The 17,680-nt window shown below is 41.6% G+C and overlaps 1 protein-coding gene and 1 long non-coding RNA gene across 5 annotated transcripts; one reads left to right on the top strand and one right to left on the bottom strand.

Annotated features, from left to right (window-relative positions):
• Window positions 1-523: 523 nt before the first annotated feature.
• On the bottom strand, window positions 524-13,107 carry LOC123070908 (uncharacterized). Of its 4 annotated transcripts, XM_044494321.1 has the most exons (9): window positions 12,892-13,064; window positions 12,676-12,790; window positions 12,205-12,260; window positions 10,939-11,975; window positions 8,329-9,908; window positions 8,093-8,208; window positions 6,577-7,370; window positions 6,015-6,127; window positions 524-1,556 (listed from the first exon to the last, which is right to left on the bottom strand). In XM_044494321.1, exons 3-9 carry the CDS (start codon window positions 12,215-12,217, stop codon window positions 1,271-1,273), a joined length of 3,939 nt encoding a protein of 1,312 aa, XP_044350256.1. In that variant the 5' UTR covers window positions 12,218-12,260; window positions 12,676-12,790; window positions 12,892-13,064; the 3' UTR covers window positions 524-1,270. The 4 variants fall into 4 exon arrangements, with proteins under 4 accessions (XP_044350256.1, XP_044350254.1, XP_044350255.1 ...); XM_044494319.1 differs by lacking the exon at window positions 12,205-12,260 and having other exon boundaries at window positions 12,892-13,107; XM_044494320.1 differs by lacking the exon at window positions 12,205-12,260 and having other exon boundaries at window positions 8,105-8,208; window positions 12,892-13,107.
• A 1,160-nt stretch (window positions 13,108-14,267) lies between these two features.
• LOC123065722 (uncharacterized) lies at window positions 14,268-15,401 on the top strand. Its single transcript, XR_006431118.1, has 3 exons — window positions 14,268-14,550; window positions 14,916-14,998; window positions 15,080-15,401. It is a non-coding gene; the product is annotated as an uncharacterized lncRNA (long non-coding RNA).
• Window positions 15,402-17,680: the final 2,279 nt, after the last annotated feature.

Genomic DNA, 17,680 nt, shown 5'->3' with positions numbered 1-17,680 from the left:
AAAAGGATTGGGCCAAGAAATTGACATGATACGATAATGAGGCTTGACAAGTCGATTTTTTACAACATTCCAATTTTATTATTATAGGCTGGGCATACACGAAATGCAGTACAGAAGTTTTTTTTTTCTTTAATCTAAAAAAACTCGGGATCAATCTCTTTCTTTTTCTAAAAAGGATTGGGCCAAGAAATTGACATGATACAATAATGAGGCTTGACAAGTCGAGCTACGGCAGGAATCTAGGTGGCAACTGAGTTATCAATTTTGCAATTTACGAATTCTTTTGTCAAGGGTCAAAACGTAGGCAGAAAATGCATCAAGTTACTAATTCTTTTGTCGAGGGTCAAAACATAGGCAGAAAATGCGTCAAGTCAGTGCCCAATAGTTGAGATGAGAATCATAGAGTATGAAATGGACAGGGGCGCTAGAAGCTTATTTCATTATGTTATGATGAAACTTCATCTCTGGCATTACAAAACCAGCGTTTGTACTAGGACTGCTATAATCGAATTTGAAAAGGCGCTGAAGCTAAACTTGCATTCATACATCAGAAGGGACAAGTTGACCCGTGCTGGGTTAAAAACTCTTGGATTTTGCTGCTGTACATCTATCTCTACGGTCAACAAGTTCCAATAAGTACTCGGAAGGTGATACCATAAAATTCCGAATCACCTCCAAGAAAAAAAAACCGTTCACACAAACATACACTGTGTAACTCTGCTATTACGCGGATCAAGTACCTCACCCCAAAAAAAAAATCAGATTTGTTGACCAGCGTCAAATTTGATGTGCCTACATCCGGTGGTGGCTTGAGGCCGATGCAGCGCCTTCAGATCAGGGCATACCACAGACCCTCTCTGCGACATTGAAGATATTCCATGTTGAGTTAAACCAGGTCAAATTTGAAGTACCTCCTTCGATGATCCCAGACATGCAACTTCTTTCAAATTTGGCTTGTTGACAAATCTTTCTAGTGATCCTTTCATATTCAGATTTCTCCCGAAAGAATTATGCATGAAGAAGCACAATCCTAGCTTGTGGTTCTGCATTTGAATCTCACACCTGCCTCAAAAGGTCTGTAGAGAAGTCAAGTTCAGCCTCCTCAAAGAGAATAAAACATTCTCCCCCATATGCTCTTTAGGAGAAAGATTAATCATAATGGCGTCATGTGAGATCATGAGTGCCCCTGCGCTGAACAACCCAAAATATCAATGGGATGCTTTCTTAGTCCACCGGAGCAGATAGCCTGAATGCTGGAATACCCACCGACTCAGCTAAAAAAGGAACGCGCAAAAGATTGATTCTCCTTGCTTAACTGACCAAACCATTCAGAAATCTGACTCGCTTGCAGAACACATGGACCTGATAATGGTCCAGTCTGGCTAGAAACTATTTTATCAAATGTCAATGGAAAGAGACTGAGCAGCGCACCAATGGCAGAGAACTGAACAGGTATGCTCCTTGATCTTGTAAAACTCGTCCCTATTAGCACTGCTAACTTGTTCCTCAGCTCAACTACTGCTTCTGTCTCATAACCAACATCATCAATGAAAAACCTGCAAAATAGTAATCAAGCAATTGTAAAATGTCAATGAAAAATGAAAACAGCTCGAGAAGGTAACGTGTACCAGCACTAAATCTATTAACAGAAGTTGAAACAGTATTTATGCAATAAACATGCACAAAAGGCATATTTCAAAATAAAAAGAAGAGGGGGAAAGAGACTATCACCCTTAAAAGGCCTAAAGATAAAGAACATGCTAAACTAGAGAGAACATAGAAAGCTAAGAGATCATTTCACCACTAATAGACTCATTTAAAGAACATATAATCATGGCAGAGTATCAGTCATATCAAAAGAGCTGGTCTAGCTTGGAGAATGAAGACCGTAAGTCAAGAACAGATTGTACCACCGGTTTCATGCTTAAAAGAATGCGAGAGAAGAAATGCAGGGCCTCCCAGTGTGAAGAATTCTTGTGACAGTGTCTCAACTTAATCATGTGAAAGAAAGTTCCCAAGGATGCCACTGTGACATTAGATTCTAATCTTTACACCCATCACATATATTGGAATAACTGGTAGAGTTTTCTTTAAGAAAAAAAACACCACCTCAACAATCAAGATATATGAGATCTCAATTTCCAAAAAGATGTACCAAATATTTTCCAACATGTTCTGCTGTATACTTAGATTAGCAAACATAAAACTGCATAATACACACGTGATGTCACACAACACATGCACCTGGGGTCTTCTAGTGATGGAAAACTGATCAGTCACCCATCATGAGAGAAGGAGAAGAAACAATTCAATAACCCCCTCCCCCCCAGTGTTCTTTATTTGATGTTTAAGACTTTTGTATAACTCCGCCTATGTTGTCTCAACATAGCCGGTCCCAAGCCCGGGCAAAGGAGGAGGGTTGTGATAGGCTTGGCGAGCCAACATAAAAACTCAGCCACTCTTATGGAGATGAAACCCAAAAGATTTTCGTTGGGGCGTAACCCTCTCAGCGACGCGCTACATCGGAACCCGGGTGTGGTGGAAAATGGGCAAGGGCAGGGCTGTCACCCCCAAGGTAGCGCGCCGTATCTTGATCCGGATACGGTGGCAAGTAAGCGAGGATCAGGTCGTCGCATCCTTAGTGGCGCGCTACATCGGCGCCCGAATGTAGTGGAAAATGGGCAAGGGTCTTCGCATTTGACTCGACGAGTGCGAAGGGTAAGGAAGCTAGCCGAGCCTAGGAGGATTCGCTTAGGTAGCTGGAACGTAGGGTCTCTGACAGGGAAGCTTCGGGAGCTAGTTGATGCAGCGGTGAGGAGAGGTGCTGATATCCTTTGCGTCCAAGAAACCAAATGGAGAGGACAGAAGGCGAAGGAGGTGGAGGATACCGGCTTCAAGCTGTGGTTCACGGGGACGGCTGCAAACAAAAATGGCGTAGGCATCTTGATCAACAAGAGCCTCAAGTATGGAGTGGTAGACGTCAAGAGACGTGGGGACCGGATTATCCTGGTCAAGCTGGTAGTTGAGGACTTGGTTCTCAATGTTATCAGCGCGTATGCCCCGCAAGTAGGCCACAATGAGAACACCAAGAGGGAGTTCTGGGAAGGCCTGGAAGACATGGTTAGGAGTGTACCGATTGGTGAGAAGCTCTTCATAGGAGGAGACCTCAATGGCCACGTGGTGTACATCTAACACAGGTTTTGAAGGGGCGCATGGGGGAGTTGGCTATGGCATCAGGAATCAAGAAGGAGAAGATGTCTTAAGCTTTGCTCTAGCCTACAACATGATTGTAGCTAACACCCTCTTTAGAAAGAGGGAATCACATCTGGTGACTTCTAGTAGTGGCCAACACTCTAGCCAGATTGATTTCATCCTCTCGAGAAGAGAAGATAGGCAGGCGTGCGTGCCTAGACTGTAAGGTGATACCTGGAGAGAGTGTTGTACCCCAGCATAAGCTGGTGGTTGTTGACTTCCGCTTTCGGATTCGTGTCCAGCGGGATAAGCGTGCCAAAGTCCCTAGAACGAAGTAGTGGAAGCTCAAGGGGGAGGTAGCTCAGGCGTTCAAGGAGAGGGTCATTAAGGAGGGCCTTTGGGAGAAAGGAGGGGATGCGGACAATGTGTGGATGAAGATGGCAACTTGCATTCGTAAGGTGGCCTCGGAGGAGTTTGGAGTGTCCAGGGGAAGGAGAAGCGAAGATAAGGATACCTGGTGGTGGAATGATGATGTCCAGAAGGCGATTAAAGAGAAGAAAGATTGCTTCAGACGCCTATATCTGGATAGGAGTGTAGACAACATAGAGAAGTACAAGATGGCGAAGAAGGCCGCAAAGCGAGCTGTTGGTGAAGCAAGGGGTCGGGCATATGAGGACCTCTACCAACGGTTAGGCACGAAGGAAGGCGAAAGGGACATCTATAAGATGGCCAAGATCCGAGAGAGGAAGACGAGGGATATTGGCCAAGTCAAATGCATCAAGGACGAAGCAAGCCAACTCTTGGTGAAGGACGAGGAGATTAAGCATAGATGGCGGGAGTACTTCGACAAGCTGTTCAATGGGGAGAATGAGAGTTCTACCATTGAACTGGACGACTCCTTTGATGAGACCAGCATGCGCTTTGTGCGGCGAATCTAGGAGTCTGAGGTTAAGGAGGCTTTAAAAAGGATGAAAGGAGGCAAGGCGATGGGCCCTGATTGTGTACCCATTGAGGTGTGGAAAGGTCTCGAGGACATAGCAATAGTATGGCTAACCAAGCTTTTCAACCTCATTTTTCGGGCAAACAAGATGCCAGAAAAATGGAGACGGAGTATATTAGTACCAATCTTCAAGAACAAGGGGGATGTTCAGAGTTGTACTAATTACCGTGGAATTAAGCTGACGAGCCATACAATGAAGCTATGGGAGAGTCATTGAGCACCGCTTAAGAAGAATGACAAGCATGACCAAAAATCAGTTTGGTTTCATGCCTGGGAGGTCGACCACGGAAGCCATTTTCTTGGTACGACAACTTATGGAGAGATATAGGGAGCAAAAGAAGGACTTGCATATGGTGTTCATTGACTTGGAGAAGGCCTATGATAAGATACCGCGAAATGTCATGTGGTGGGCCTTGGAGAAACACAAAGTCCTAGCAAAGTACATTACCCTCATCAAGGACATGTACGATAGTGTTGTGACAAGTGTTCGAACAAGTGATGTCGACACGGATGACTTCCCGATTAAGATAGGACTGCATCAGGGGTCAGCTTTGAGCCCTTATCTTTTTGCACTGGTGATGGATGAGGTCACAAGGGATATACAAGGAGATATCCCATGGTGTATGCTCTTTGCGGATGATGTGGTGCTAGTTGACGATAGTCGGGGGTAAATAGGAAGTTAGAGTTATGGAGACAAACTTTGGAATCGAAAGGGTTTAGGCTTAGTAGAACTAAAACCGAGTACATGATGTGCGGTTTCAGTACTACTAGGTGTGAGGAGGTTAGACTTGATGGCCAGGTGGTACCTCAGAAGGACACCTTTCGGTATTTGGGGTCAATGCTGCAGGAGGATGGGGGTATTGATGAAGATGTGAGCCATCGAATCAAAGCCGGATGGATGAAGTGGCGCCAAGCTTCTGGCATTCTCTGTGACAAGAGTGCCACAAAAGCTAAAAGACAAGTTCTACAGGACGGCGGTTCGACCCGCAATGTTGTATGGCGCTGAGTGTTGGCCAACTAAAAGGCGACATGTTCAACAGTTAGGTGTGGCGGAGATGCGTATGTTGAGATGGATGTGCGGCCACACAAGGAAGGACTGAGTCCGAAATGATGATATACGAGATAGAGTTGGGGTAGCACCTATTGAAGAGAAGCTTGTCCAACATTGTCTGAGATGATTTGGGCATATTCAGCGTAGGCCTCCAGAAGCTCCAGTGCATAGCTTACGGCTAAAGCGTGCGGAGAATGTCAAGAGAGGGCGGGGTAGACCGAATTTGACATGGGAGGAGTCCGTTAAGAGAGACCTGAAGGATTGGAGTATCACCAAAGAGCTAGCTATGGACAGGGGTGCGTGGAAGCTTGCTATCCATGTGCCAGAGCCATGAGTTGGTTGCGAGATCTTATGGGTTTCACCTCTAGCCTACCCCAACTTGTTTGGGACTAAAGGCTTTGTTGTTGTTGTTGTTGTTGTTTAAGACTTTTGTATACTTACTATTTTCCTAAAAGGCACAAGGTAAACCACATATTAAGTTGAGTGTCTTGCTACCATATTAAATTGTTTGTCCCCGAAACATCGTATCTTTAACCTTTGTGGCTAACAGATAAAGAAATTAAATGCAGGAAAGGGTAGACAAATTGAGCTAGGGGAACTACAGGAATAAGTAGGCACATGACTAGTACCTCTTACTAAAATCCCGTAACATCAAATAGAAAGAACACATTTCCTCGTAAAATCATGAAATAAGAGGCAGTACATATTTCACAACTGTGTAAGTGATTTCTAAGCATTCATATTTAAAAGAAGAAGGAAAATGGCACAAACCTTCCAAGCTGGCTGACAAGTACCAAGAGAGCAGCTGAATACTCCTCACATGTGCATGATTCCAAAATCTTCAGAAGACGGACAACAACATTTTTGTATGTCCACTCGCAGCTCTAAAAACAAACATGAATAGTCAGTCTATAATGAAACAGATGATGTGTGCAATTGCATAGCAGATATTCGATTGCTACTAATAATAAGAAGAATAGTTTCAACTTAAGCAAAGTTCATCAAAAGAGCCATGATGCTAGAAACAACGATGTTTAGTTCTTTTGAAATGATTCTGATTTGACATGGGAGTTAAAGGTAAAAACTACTACCTCTGTAACTAAATACAAGACATTTTTGCAACTCAATTTGAACTGCAAAAACATCGTATATTTAGTTATGGAGGTAGTATTAAACTAATACTATCTAACTATGAAATACAAGAGCTGAAAAATTCCCCTGGGACATGAAAATGTGCTGTCTGGCAGTCAATATTGTTCACATGTTAGATAACTCCAAAAAATAAACTATCAAGATAAAGTGAAATCAAGTAAGATGAAGAAGTTGACCATACCATGTAGTTCCCAAACAGCTCAAGCAGAGATATTATCTCAGTGAAATAGCACAGGTCTCTCTCTGCAGGATAATTGGTATCCTCAGTAAAATTTGCTTGCTTGGAGATATTGCAAGATTCACCACAATTGATCTCCAGTCCACTTGATCCTGAATGAGAACTGTGCCTTGTAATAGCTTCATTTGAATTGGCATGATTGTTCCATGACAGAGCACATAAATCTAGCTCATCGAGCAGAGAAGAGATAAAAACATCTATAGACACTGTATCCACATCAAACACACAATGTGTACAGGATGGGAAAGCTGTTGGTCTATTGGACTGAATATAAGATGACACAAGGCACGAAGAAGTGTCTGTGCTCTCGAGAAGCAGGACAACCAACCGTACAGTTGTCATGAGAAGGTTACAGCTCTTCAGAAAGCGCAACTTATCACCACATACGGAACCAAAGACATGGAGAGCCAACATGGTCCAGGAAAGGTTTAATTTGCCCATCTGAAGAACTCTGTATGAAACCTCTAAAACCACATCCAGCCTCTCCACTTTAACACATATTGAAGCCAAAAGGATGCAAGCAGAGATAAACTGATTTACAGTCGCAGGCTTAGTGGATACTTGTATGCCAGTTTCATCATCTAGGTGACAATACTTGATTGCAACAGAATTCCTAACTCCCATTTTATCGCAAACCATAACTTCTTTGTTCACGAGAAAATCCTCAATTAAGGAGACAAGGACATCCAGATGGTTGCTTTTTAGGAGGCCCAATATCGTTTCCATGTAAGGTTTCACTGCAAGGAAAATAATGGAAATTTCAAAATAATGTCTGAAAACGCGATTCAGAAGCTATTCGTACGACATACAATGACTAGCTCGGTACAGCCATAATCTCATGTGGTGTGGCTCAAGTATAAAATAAGTTAACAACAATGAATTAATGAAGACAACCAAGGCATGGAGTAGTTTCTTATAGAAGAAAGCTAAATCACTTCGACAGAAGAAAAATACTCACAAACTGAACTTGACAAATAACCTACATGTACTTCAGAAGAAAACTCTACTTGCCACATCACAATCTAAGCTTGATGAATAATTTCAGATACTGCCATCAAGGAATTTCAGTTAACACGTGAGAATATTAAATGTTATTGGTAGAAGTAGAAGTAACATTGTGTAACTTTATGAGAAATGATAGTCAAATAGCAGCAATGTCTAAAAGGCTACCAATGGTATATAAAACTGTAGCATTAAAGAAGTTTCTACCTGGTGGAACAGCATCAAAATCAAAAATACAGATTTGGATGGAATTCCATTTTTGTGGTACTTTAGTTGATTTTACTCTTAACTGGTTCTAAACTCTCCCACCCGATAAAGGAACCAAATGTTTGCACAAAGTTCTTGCGCAGCATAAACCACATCAAAGTTGCAAACCCAGTTATTTATTATTTGTTTGCACATAAGGGGGAAAGGGAAATAATAAAGTGATGAAAAAACTGAAATATCGAAAGCCTACCCGTCATTATACCAGTCATGGAAAAGGCCGACGAAGCAAGGTATTGATCAACAGGTTCTGTTGTTAATTTACGAACATCCCACAACAAAAGGGAAAAAATGAGGGGAACCCTCTCTCTGCATAAGAAAACAGAAGTGTTACTTATTTTGCAATATGAATGCTCATGGCAGTAATAGAAGAGCATGTAACTGCTAAAATGAATAGAAAAACAGTCAGCTCAATGCAAGCAGACTTACTCTGGAAGCAGCAGTGATTCGGTTGATACTCTTTCTAGTAATGGACCATCAACATAAATATCCTCAGACAGTTTACCAGCTTCAGAAGACAGGGCATCCCAATAGCGAAGTATCTTTATTAGGCTGCTTCTTTTCAAACTAGAAACGCCAAAAAAGTCAATAGTGTTGTTTCCAGCTCCATGACAACAACCAATCACACTATTTGTGGTCAAACTGACTGGCCCAGCTACTCGTGATTTACTTGTTCCAACATTACTTTGCAGTTCAGGATCTGATGATGCATCAAACATTTGATTTAGCCTGCTTTTATTAGGTGCCGAATGCAAACTGGCATTTGCATGGTCTCTGCAGCTACTTTCTGAGAACTGTGGTCCCATGGTATTCTCCAAATCCACAGCGACGGAAACTAAGGAATTTGAGGCCACATTCCCACGTGAAACATTGACCGATCTGGCTGTAACTGACACATCAACCAATTTGGTGTTGTAAGGATCATTATCTACTGTATTAGATTTATTGTTTGCACACAGCTCCGTAACACTGCCACTGTATTCAGTTCTACTATAGGATGATTGAAACTTAGCATTCTGAGATAATTTCTGAACTTCCGACAAACTGCCATCAGACCTTGACGCAGAACAATCTCTATCATATTGAATATCATTGCCATCAACCAAATGCGGAGACATAGGCCTTCTAGTTATAGTGGGTAGAACAATGGGCACATCTGGTGAAAGAGGTCTCTTCATTGCCTTTCTGTACTTCTCCTCATCAGCATCATTGTCCAAATTGAGCAACTTCAAGCAGTCCCCTTCAATCAATTTCTCAAAAGAGAGCAATGAAGCAAATTTACTGCCTGCGCAAGCATTTGCTGCTCCAGGAGACAATACTTTAGCACAGCCACTCAAGGATTTATCAACGGCCGCATGACATTTCCTGCTACGATTTTGCGAGCCCTCTTTGTTTATACATGGGATGATGATATTTTGTTGCTGCGGACATGAACGATCATCACCGAATGCCAAATAATTATTTGCAGCGGCATCATGGGGAAGTGATTCTACAGAATTTTTTGTCCTTTTTCTCTTCCTACCACCATTAGGCATTTGATCTACAACTTCTGTACCACCAGGCAGTAATGACTTCAATGCCTTCCGTCGAGATGAATGACCAGAAATCTCCAGCAGCGCTCTATCTTGTTTCCTTGTACTGCAGTCTTTAGGGGGTAACTCTGAACCTGTGGAGTTCTGGTTCTTTCTGGTACCTGTTGATGAGACAAATAGGCTTTCCTTACCCTGGGAGCCCATGAACTTTTTATCAGATATGGATGTGGGACGTGAAGATCTGTGGTGATTTTTGGACTCCGTTCTGAGAGCACTACCAATAGGAGGCTCTAATTCAGAACTAGTACCTGAGATTGGTCTTGTGCAGCTTTCTCTAGGCAACTGATATGAAGTGTATTCTCTTGGGGCAGAAGTAAAAGGAATAATCCCAGCTTGTAACCCGAAATATGGGGCAGCAACTGGATTACGAGGACGAAGAGTACGTTCCAAGTCATGTACCTCCGGTTGACGCTTCAGCTGCCAAGATGATCAATGATAAGGTTAGTTCATATAAAAGTAGGTGCAAGAGAAAATTCTTAGCGAATGTGAGAACTTAAAAGTATAGGTGCATACTAATAAAATTCAGCAGCTGATCAACAGAATATTAGTGGCATCTACATGTAAAAACACTAGCAAGTGCACATCATTTTGTCTAAATATACCAATTGCACCTCTAGTAACATAAAAAATGACCTCCACTTTAGTCTTTATATCAAAATGTGCTTTGGACTTACGTTTGCAAACTACGACTCAGATATTAAATTGTTTTAGTTTAAATGTGCTTTGGACTTACATTTGCAAACTACGACTCAGATATTAAATTGTTTTAGTTTAAATGTGCTTTGGACTTACATTTGCAAACTACGACTCAGATATTCAATAGTGTAAACAGAAATTGATTCAAACAATTTACATTTAAGTATCAAACTGGCACAAAATGATAACAATATTCAATATATTTATTGTTAAAACTATCATAAAATAAGTTTTTTTTAGTAACATGTTAATATAGAATGGGAAAAGTTAGAACTGGTAGATCGAGCATCTAAAATGATATCGAATTCGAGAATAGAGGAGCTAACATTTTCTTGCCGTACTACAAACCCCTTCACTGTTAACTTTCCTCGATTCTTCGATGTGAACACATGAAGATTGACAAAAGCAACTGTGATGTCTCCATTTGAAAACAGAATGCAGGTCCTTTTAGCATTGGAACAGTAAAAAAAATCTAAGTTTGACCATCTCTAATGATGAAAAACTACTAGCACCTAAATGATGTTACTAGATTTATCGTTAAGTCTACTTTTACAGTCTGAGCAGACTAACAGAAAAAATTCCAACATGTTGACAATTTCCGTATGAAGAAATTCTCTGTTTGCAGTAGTGAGCTATTGTACATTGAATTTGAAATTATACATTACCATGATACCTTTGAGCATCAAATTCTACATAACTACCTTCCTTCATAGAGCTCATGATACTGATAAGTAGCTATCAGGATACATACCTTTTTCATTGCATGAATACCTTCAACACCACCAGCAAGATGGTCATCAAGCATGTTAAACCGATTCAGCGGCTTCATCCAGTCCTGTTTTAGGAGCTCAATCTCTTTTCTTATCAATGATTTCTCTAACTTTGATTCATTTTTCACATGCTTTAGTTGATCTTTCTTCCGCTTCAGCTTCTCTTTGAGAAGTTTTATGTTAGCACTTTCAGTAGCTACACCAATATGTTGTATTCCATGTTTGCCAAGAGAAACCATATCCCTAGTGGCACTCAAATCATCAGACTTCCTCTGTAAACATTCACTACGTTTTCTCTCCTCTTCCAACTTCTGTAACAGGTGGTCTGCACGGTTTTTCTCAGACATAGCATTCTTTCTTTGAGCCTCAATGCTAACTTGCAAGCTTTCATTCAGTTTCTTCTGTTCCTGTAACTGTGCAAGCAAATGGTTAGAATGGCTCTTCTCTTCCATTGCCTTTTTCCTCTCAACTTCAATTAGTTTTTTGTTCTTCTCTGCTAACATTTTTTCAGAATCAGCACATTTCTTTTCTCTGGCAGCCTTCTGCTTCTCCGCTTCGGCCTTTTTATGTGCCTCCCCTGTTTTCTGAATCTGAGCAGACAACTGCGCCCTGGTTTCATTTACTTCAGTCCTCAATTTTTCACATGATGCCTTCAAATCATTGGCTATTTTTCTTTCTGTATCAGCAAGCCTTTTGTACTCTTCATACTTATGTGTTTCAGACTTCAATAATTTTTGCGCTTCTAAAGCCTTGCTCTTTGCTTCTTCGACCTTTTTCTTCTCAGAATCACTTTTCAACTTTTCTTCTCCTAAAACCTGTTTGAGCCTTCTATTTTCTTCCTCCAACTCAGAGATGCGTAAGAGCTCATCACTGTTTTTGCCAAAATTTTGTTTTTGATGCAGGGCCAAGTTCTCAGCCTTCAGTTCAATTACCTCTTTCTCTAATATATCTCTGGCATCAGACTCGGTTTCCCTAGCTGCTTCTGCTGAATCAGCTCGGAGACGCTCCTCCTTGCACACTGACCATCCAGAAAGCAGGAAGAACAACCTATTAGTGCATGATGTGCATACCGAAAGGTTCACAGATGAAGTGGTAAAGCCATGTAGAAACAAGAACGCCTTGTGGATTGACCATAGAAATCTTAAGTACTTGAATTTCTAGCTACATGCAACATGGACAAGGTCTATATTACAGATGAAATAGTGGATGTTGAGAGTATAAGAAAGCATCAGGAGAAACAAACATACTTTGAAGGCTCATCTTCTTTGGGATAGACACCTTCTGTTAAATTCCTGGTAGCATGCTACTAGCATGCCATTAGATTAGAATTTAGAGCATTAGATACTTCCGAACAACAATCTTTTAATACACGAAGGCTTTTGTTTTCTCCAGATGAAGAAGAGGATTTTATTATAAGGTCAATTAGTGGCTTAACATATACTCCCTCCGTCAGAAAATATTTGTCATCAAAATGGATAAAAAGGGATGTATCTAGAACTAATATACATCTAGATACATCCCCTTTTATTCATTTTGATGACAAGTATTTCCGGACGGAGGTAGTACTAGCAAGCTAAAGTGTGACAACCCAAAATTTAGTCTTTGTTCTTGTTCATCTTGCAAAGTGAGCGTTCTAACACGCTCCAGCTAGCTAGAATCATAATGCGGAAGGAATCAACCAGATCAACACAGCATGAACGAGTTGGAGAACTCCGTACCTTCGGCCAGAGCTGATTTCTCATTCCGCACCTTGTCAATCTCGCTGTTCAGGAGCTTCACCGCCTCCCGCAGCACCGCCCGGCCCTTCTCAATTTGCTGGTACTTCTTCCATAGCTACGGAACCAGAGAAACAAAAAAAGGGGATCCATCAAGAAAGCGAACAGACCGAAAAGAGAACGCGTCGCAAAGAGTCGAGGAGAAGGGGGACCGGTTACCTTGGCGCAGCAGGGATTGGGGCCGCCGGCGGCACCGGCGGTGGCAGCGAGGGGCGGGGTTTCCTGCGAGGAGTCGTTCTCCGCCGTCTCCGCCGCCATTCCGGCGTGATTTGTGGGGAGGTGGGGTTTAGGGTTTGTGCGGCGCGCCGAGGGATTCCGCCTTCCAATACCCAGAGAAGGCCGGCGATGGGAATCGGAATCCGGAACGGGAACCGACTGCCTCGTGAGCGGCACGTGCGGGACCGACAAGAGACGAGGCGGTGGGCCTCCCCTTTTTTTCTAAACTAGAGAGGGAATTCCTTTTTAGGCCTTTTGGTTCAATGGATTCAAACGAAAATTGGAGGATTTAAAGTTGTTTGTTTCTTAGGATTATATAATTCGTATGATTTTTCTTCTTAAGATTCATTTGTACTAGGTTTAATAGAAATTTTTACATCCACTCAAACCTTATGTGAAGAATCTTAGGTTTCTCTTGCGCACAATCAAACACCCATATTGATCCTATAATATCGAAGAAGACATGCCATTCAGTTTATGTGTTTTATCTATTGCTACGTTCTACAAATCCTGCAACTCAGATAGGCCTTTAAGAGCATCTGTAGCAGAGCCGCTATAATCTCAGCCCGTAAAAACCGTTTGCGCCTCCTCGTATAATGGATTTGTAGCACCGTGCGGCGTCGAGCAGAATAGATGCCGAATTGCGGTACAGGTTTGCCGCATCTATTCCGCCCAATGCCATGCGGTACAGATAAACAATGGCGGTAAAATAAACCAGTGCTCCAAAATGCTTTCAAAAGTAGCATTCTTGGACCATCATTTTTTTTGGCATGGCTTCCACGATGAAACTTTGCAAGCAACTGGAATATTTGTCAATGTTTGTCACAAAATAAATTCAGAATTTTTGGAAAAAATCAATCTTTCTCAAATTTGTAATAATACTTTCCTAGTTTCGTAATACTTGAATATTAATTATTATTAATAAAAAAATTGGAATTCATCAGGTTTGCCTATGATGTGTGACATACACGTGCGATTGTGATTTGTCTGAAAAGGTGCTAATTAAGAAGGGAGAAATTCGTTATTCATGTGTTGCATGCGCACTTAGTAGATTAGTGGAGATGGAGATTGATCACCAAAAATAAAATAAAAGGCAAACAAGCAAAGAAATTGTACTCTTTTTTTTTGCTATATATTAGTTCAAAAAAAAAAACACGCTGTACACGTTCATTGTGCGCCAATGGGCTGGGCCTATTGGGCCTGCCTAGTAGTTTGTTGGTTCCCTCACCCTCAAAAAAGAAAAAGAAATAAAAAAGAAAACGAACACGAGAACGACCCGGTGACAGCGTTGTAGCCGGAAAACCCTTGGCCTTCCGTGTTACAAAGGCTTGCGGGAGGATCGATCAACTCCAACAGACCCGGCGGCAAGCATAGAACTAGCGAGATCTGCGAATTGCATAATCGATGGCAGCGGCTCTTGGATTTGCTGCGAGAAGGATGTGCAGTCGTGCCCTTCAGCGACCACCGCAGCCGTATTTTTCGGCGGTCGCCTAAGTTGCCATCAAGGGGGAACAGCGGGGGCTGTTGCCGAGGGTTAGCCATGGCGGGAGCTCTCTTCGCCGGTTCTCCGCCGAATCTCAAAGTCACTTGAAGAATAGCGAGGTATGCACTCGTTCCTGGCCTTGTGGAATTTGCAAAATCAGATCTAGAGTAGTTTTTTTTTTACATCCGCGTTGGTTTTAACAACACATCATATTTGAAAAGTCCGGATTTGCTGTCTAGGATAGAATCCTTGCATATTAGTCGGCAAAAGTGCCAGAAGACAGCATACCTACGTATGCTCATGAGTCATGTCATGTGTACAGTTCTTTTTTAATCTGATATTTATTCCGTTCTATGTTCTATCTACACCTGATATAATGCCGTTCCACCAATGCGCAAAGCCATATCCTTTGTTGATACCAAGCTTTCTAATCCTGTGTTGTCACTATTTGTAATTAACGAGAATGGTCTAAATTTCTTTGCAGCATGGAGCTGTATCCACCGCAAATCCGGTCGGGTCTTCTCCATTAACCAATAATGCACAAACCACGCCCCCTCCACCACTATGGTAATTATGCACTACCTAATTTATATAGTATATTTGCTTGTTGACTGTATATTTGTTCTGAACTTGTTTTTTGTTCTATAGGGCGCCTAGGAACAAAAGGTTTTTACCCCTTGCTGCTGGGTACTTCACTTTTGTGTGTGCAGCAATGTCAGCAGTACTTTACTGGGATACTCGCCCTCTAGTATTGGACACTGAGACGAAGCAGTCTGATTAATGTTCAACCTTCGAAGACCTATGCTTCGGAAAAAGCAGAATAAGTGGAGTTGTTGCGGATGTAAGAACTGTTATTAAAGTATTCCTAGTTGCTGATGTAAGGACTGTTAAAGTGATTCTAGTTGCGGATGTAAGAACTTTGTAAGTGATTCTAGTATCTGACTTGTTGAACAACGGTTATGATGATTCAGTAGTGCTTGAGCTTCGTACCTGTTTTTTTCTTCTGCTTGTGCATGTTGCCACAGCCGAAATTGTTTCTACCGTCTCCTTGCAGCTCTTTTTCTTTTCAGGTTTTACCCCAATTGCCAGTCCCGATAAATTCGGGTTTCATTATTATTATTTTCAACAGATTTGGTCAGTGAAAAAATAAACCGAATTTTCACTATTAAAAACTAAAACCTGAGAGTTCTGTTACCTGATAATTTCGGTTCAGTTTTTGTTTTAACTCGAATTTCAGTATTAAAAACTGATTCCTGAGAGTTCTGTTACCTGATAATTTCGCTTCAGTTTTTGGATTAACTCGAATTATAGTGCATATGAACGCAATATTCACAAGATAGTCCAAACTCTGACATCACAGATGACACAAGATACTTGACCATAACTTCAGCTTCAGCTTCAGGCACTTGCAAAAATAATAAAAACTTCAGCTTCAGGTAACTAAACAAGTTTGGAATGACAAGTGCAAACATAGAGAAGAAAATAGAGCACAGGCACAGTGCAGAAAAGACTTTCACATACTGGCATATAGAGACGTAATGTAAGCTGTAGACAGCAGCACATCAAGCAGTAGAGACTAACAACGATGACAGCACAACAAGCGTTATAGAACACTAGCACACAAGAACTGCCATGGCATAGCAGTGCAGCACACACCACTTTCCACGGCGGCAGTGCAGCACACATTACTCTCCACTCCACGCCTCCTCCAGTCCAGCCTGCTCCAACTGTGAGCCTACAACCATGCCCTGTCGCACGACAACACAAGTGTACAACTTAGAAATATTAGCAGAACAGGAGATTGGCATGGAAAATGTGTTTTTTCGTTTCACAGTTCAAGTTTCCAACTCACCAATATTCAGAAAGTGGATCATTCTACTCTACGAGTGTAGACGGTCGACTTGCTGTTTAACAAAATGTTGAAACATTAAGGTCTGCTAGTTCTTTTTTGCATAATATTATGTCTATAGGGACAAAAGGTGAAAACAAATTTACATACAGCAGGCACCTTACCCCCTTAAATATTTGCCGCTATATAGAATATCAAATTAGATTATTACTTTTCATGTTTTGTTACTTTTACTAGCATGAAACGTTATTATGGTAACATGATTAGTAGGAAGAGAGCGGTTATCATTGCTATAAAGAATCTCAATATATGCTGGAGTTCTACTATTCTATCGGTCATTCAGATATTTTACAGGTTAATAAAAAAATAAGATCGCGTTCAGAAATTCTAGTGATGAGAATTCAAATTTTCATCTCACCGGATTTAAGTAGATGGACCAGCCATGGTGATGAAAGCCTCTTGAGAGGCCTTTGACATTGAAGAATTTCCACTACCATACTCTCACTAGTAGAAAAAGGATCAAATGTGAGACACATTAGTCCCGGTTTGTAACAGAACCGGCACTAATGGAGGCGGGAGGAGCTCTTTAGTACCGGTTCGTGGCGAACCTTTAGCACCGGTTCGTGCCACGAACCGATACTAAAGAAAGTGGTGGCAGGATGTTGTCAGAGTGGGGCCCTTCCAGCACCTTTAGTACCGGTTCGTGGCACGAACCGGTACTAAAGGTCGTCCTATATAAACCCTTCGTCCACCCGCACTCTGTTCTTCCCCCTTTCCCCTCTCCCTCTCCTCTGTTCTTCCCTTCTTCCTCTCGAGTTCATCACAAAATTTGCCCCAAATTGTCAAGATTTGCAGGCCCCCATCCATTCAAATGATCACCAAGGTTAGCAACTTTGTCCTTTCATCTCTCATTGCTAGATTAGCTCTTGCATTGGTTTATATAGTGATTAATTGTGGGTTTTAGTAATTTGGGAGGAATTATATGTGGTAGTATTTGATTTATATGCAATTTGAGGTCAAAATAACACTTAGTTTGCATATGTAGGTGTGTTTTACTTAGTGCCTTCTAAATCTTCGTCGTAACCACCGTCGATCGCCCGCACCGTCCCGTCGCCGGCACCACCTTGTGGTGAGCCTCTTGTTCATGAAATTTTATATAAAAAATTGATGTTTGTGTGATTTGGATATATAGTTACTCGTATAATTATCTTACCCATACGTTGTTTGTTATACATAGTGCCATGGTTTTGATATCCGTCCCCGTCGGCCCTCGTCCTTGTTATGATTTGGATGTGGTATATTCTCTTTTAAAACTATTTGTTGCATTTCGTGTTTATGACAAATTATGCCCATCAAGTTGACATAGATATTTTTATCTAGGAGGTATGTGAACCAGAAAT

This window comes from Triticum aestivum, chromosome 3B (genome assembly GCF_018294505.1).
Source record: "Triticum aestivum cultivar Chinese Spring chromosome 3B, IWGSC CS RefSeq v2.1, whole genome shotgun sequence".
Lineage (NCBI taxonomy): Eukaryota > Viridiplantae > Streptophyta > Magnoliopsida > Poales > Poaceae > Triticum > Triticum aestivum.
This window is presented reverse-complemented; position numbering and strand designations above follow the sequence as displayed.

Coding starts and splice junctions, on each gene's coding strand:
- LOC123070908 (XM_044494319.1), bottom strand. CDS start 12,990: ATGGCGGCGGAGACGGCGGAGAACGACTCCTCGCAGGAAACCCCGCCC. Junction 11,976..12,675: donor GAAATCAGCTCTGGCCGAAG/GTACGGAGTTCT, acceptor CTGGATGGTCAG/TGTGCAAGGAGGAGCGTCTC. Junction 8,209..8,328: donor GAATCACTGCTGCTTCCAGA/GTAAGTCTGCTT, acceptor TTTCTTATGCAG/AGAGAGGGTTCCCCTCATTT.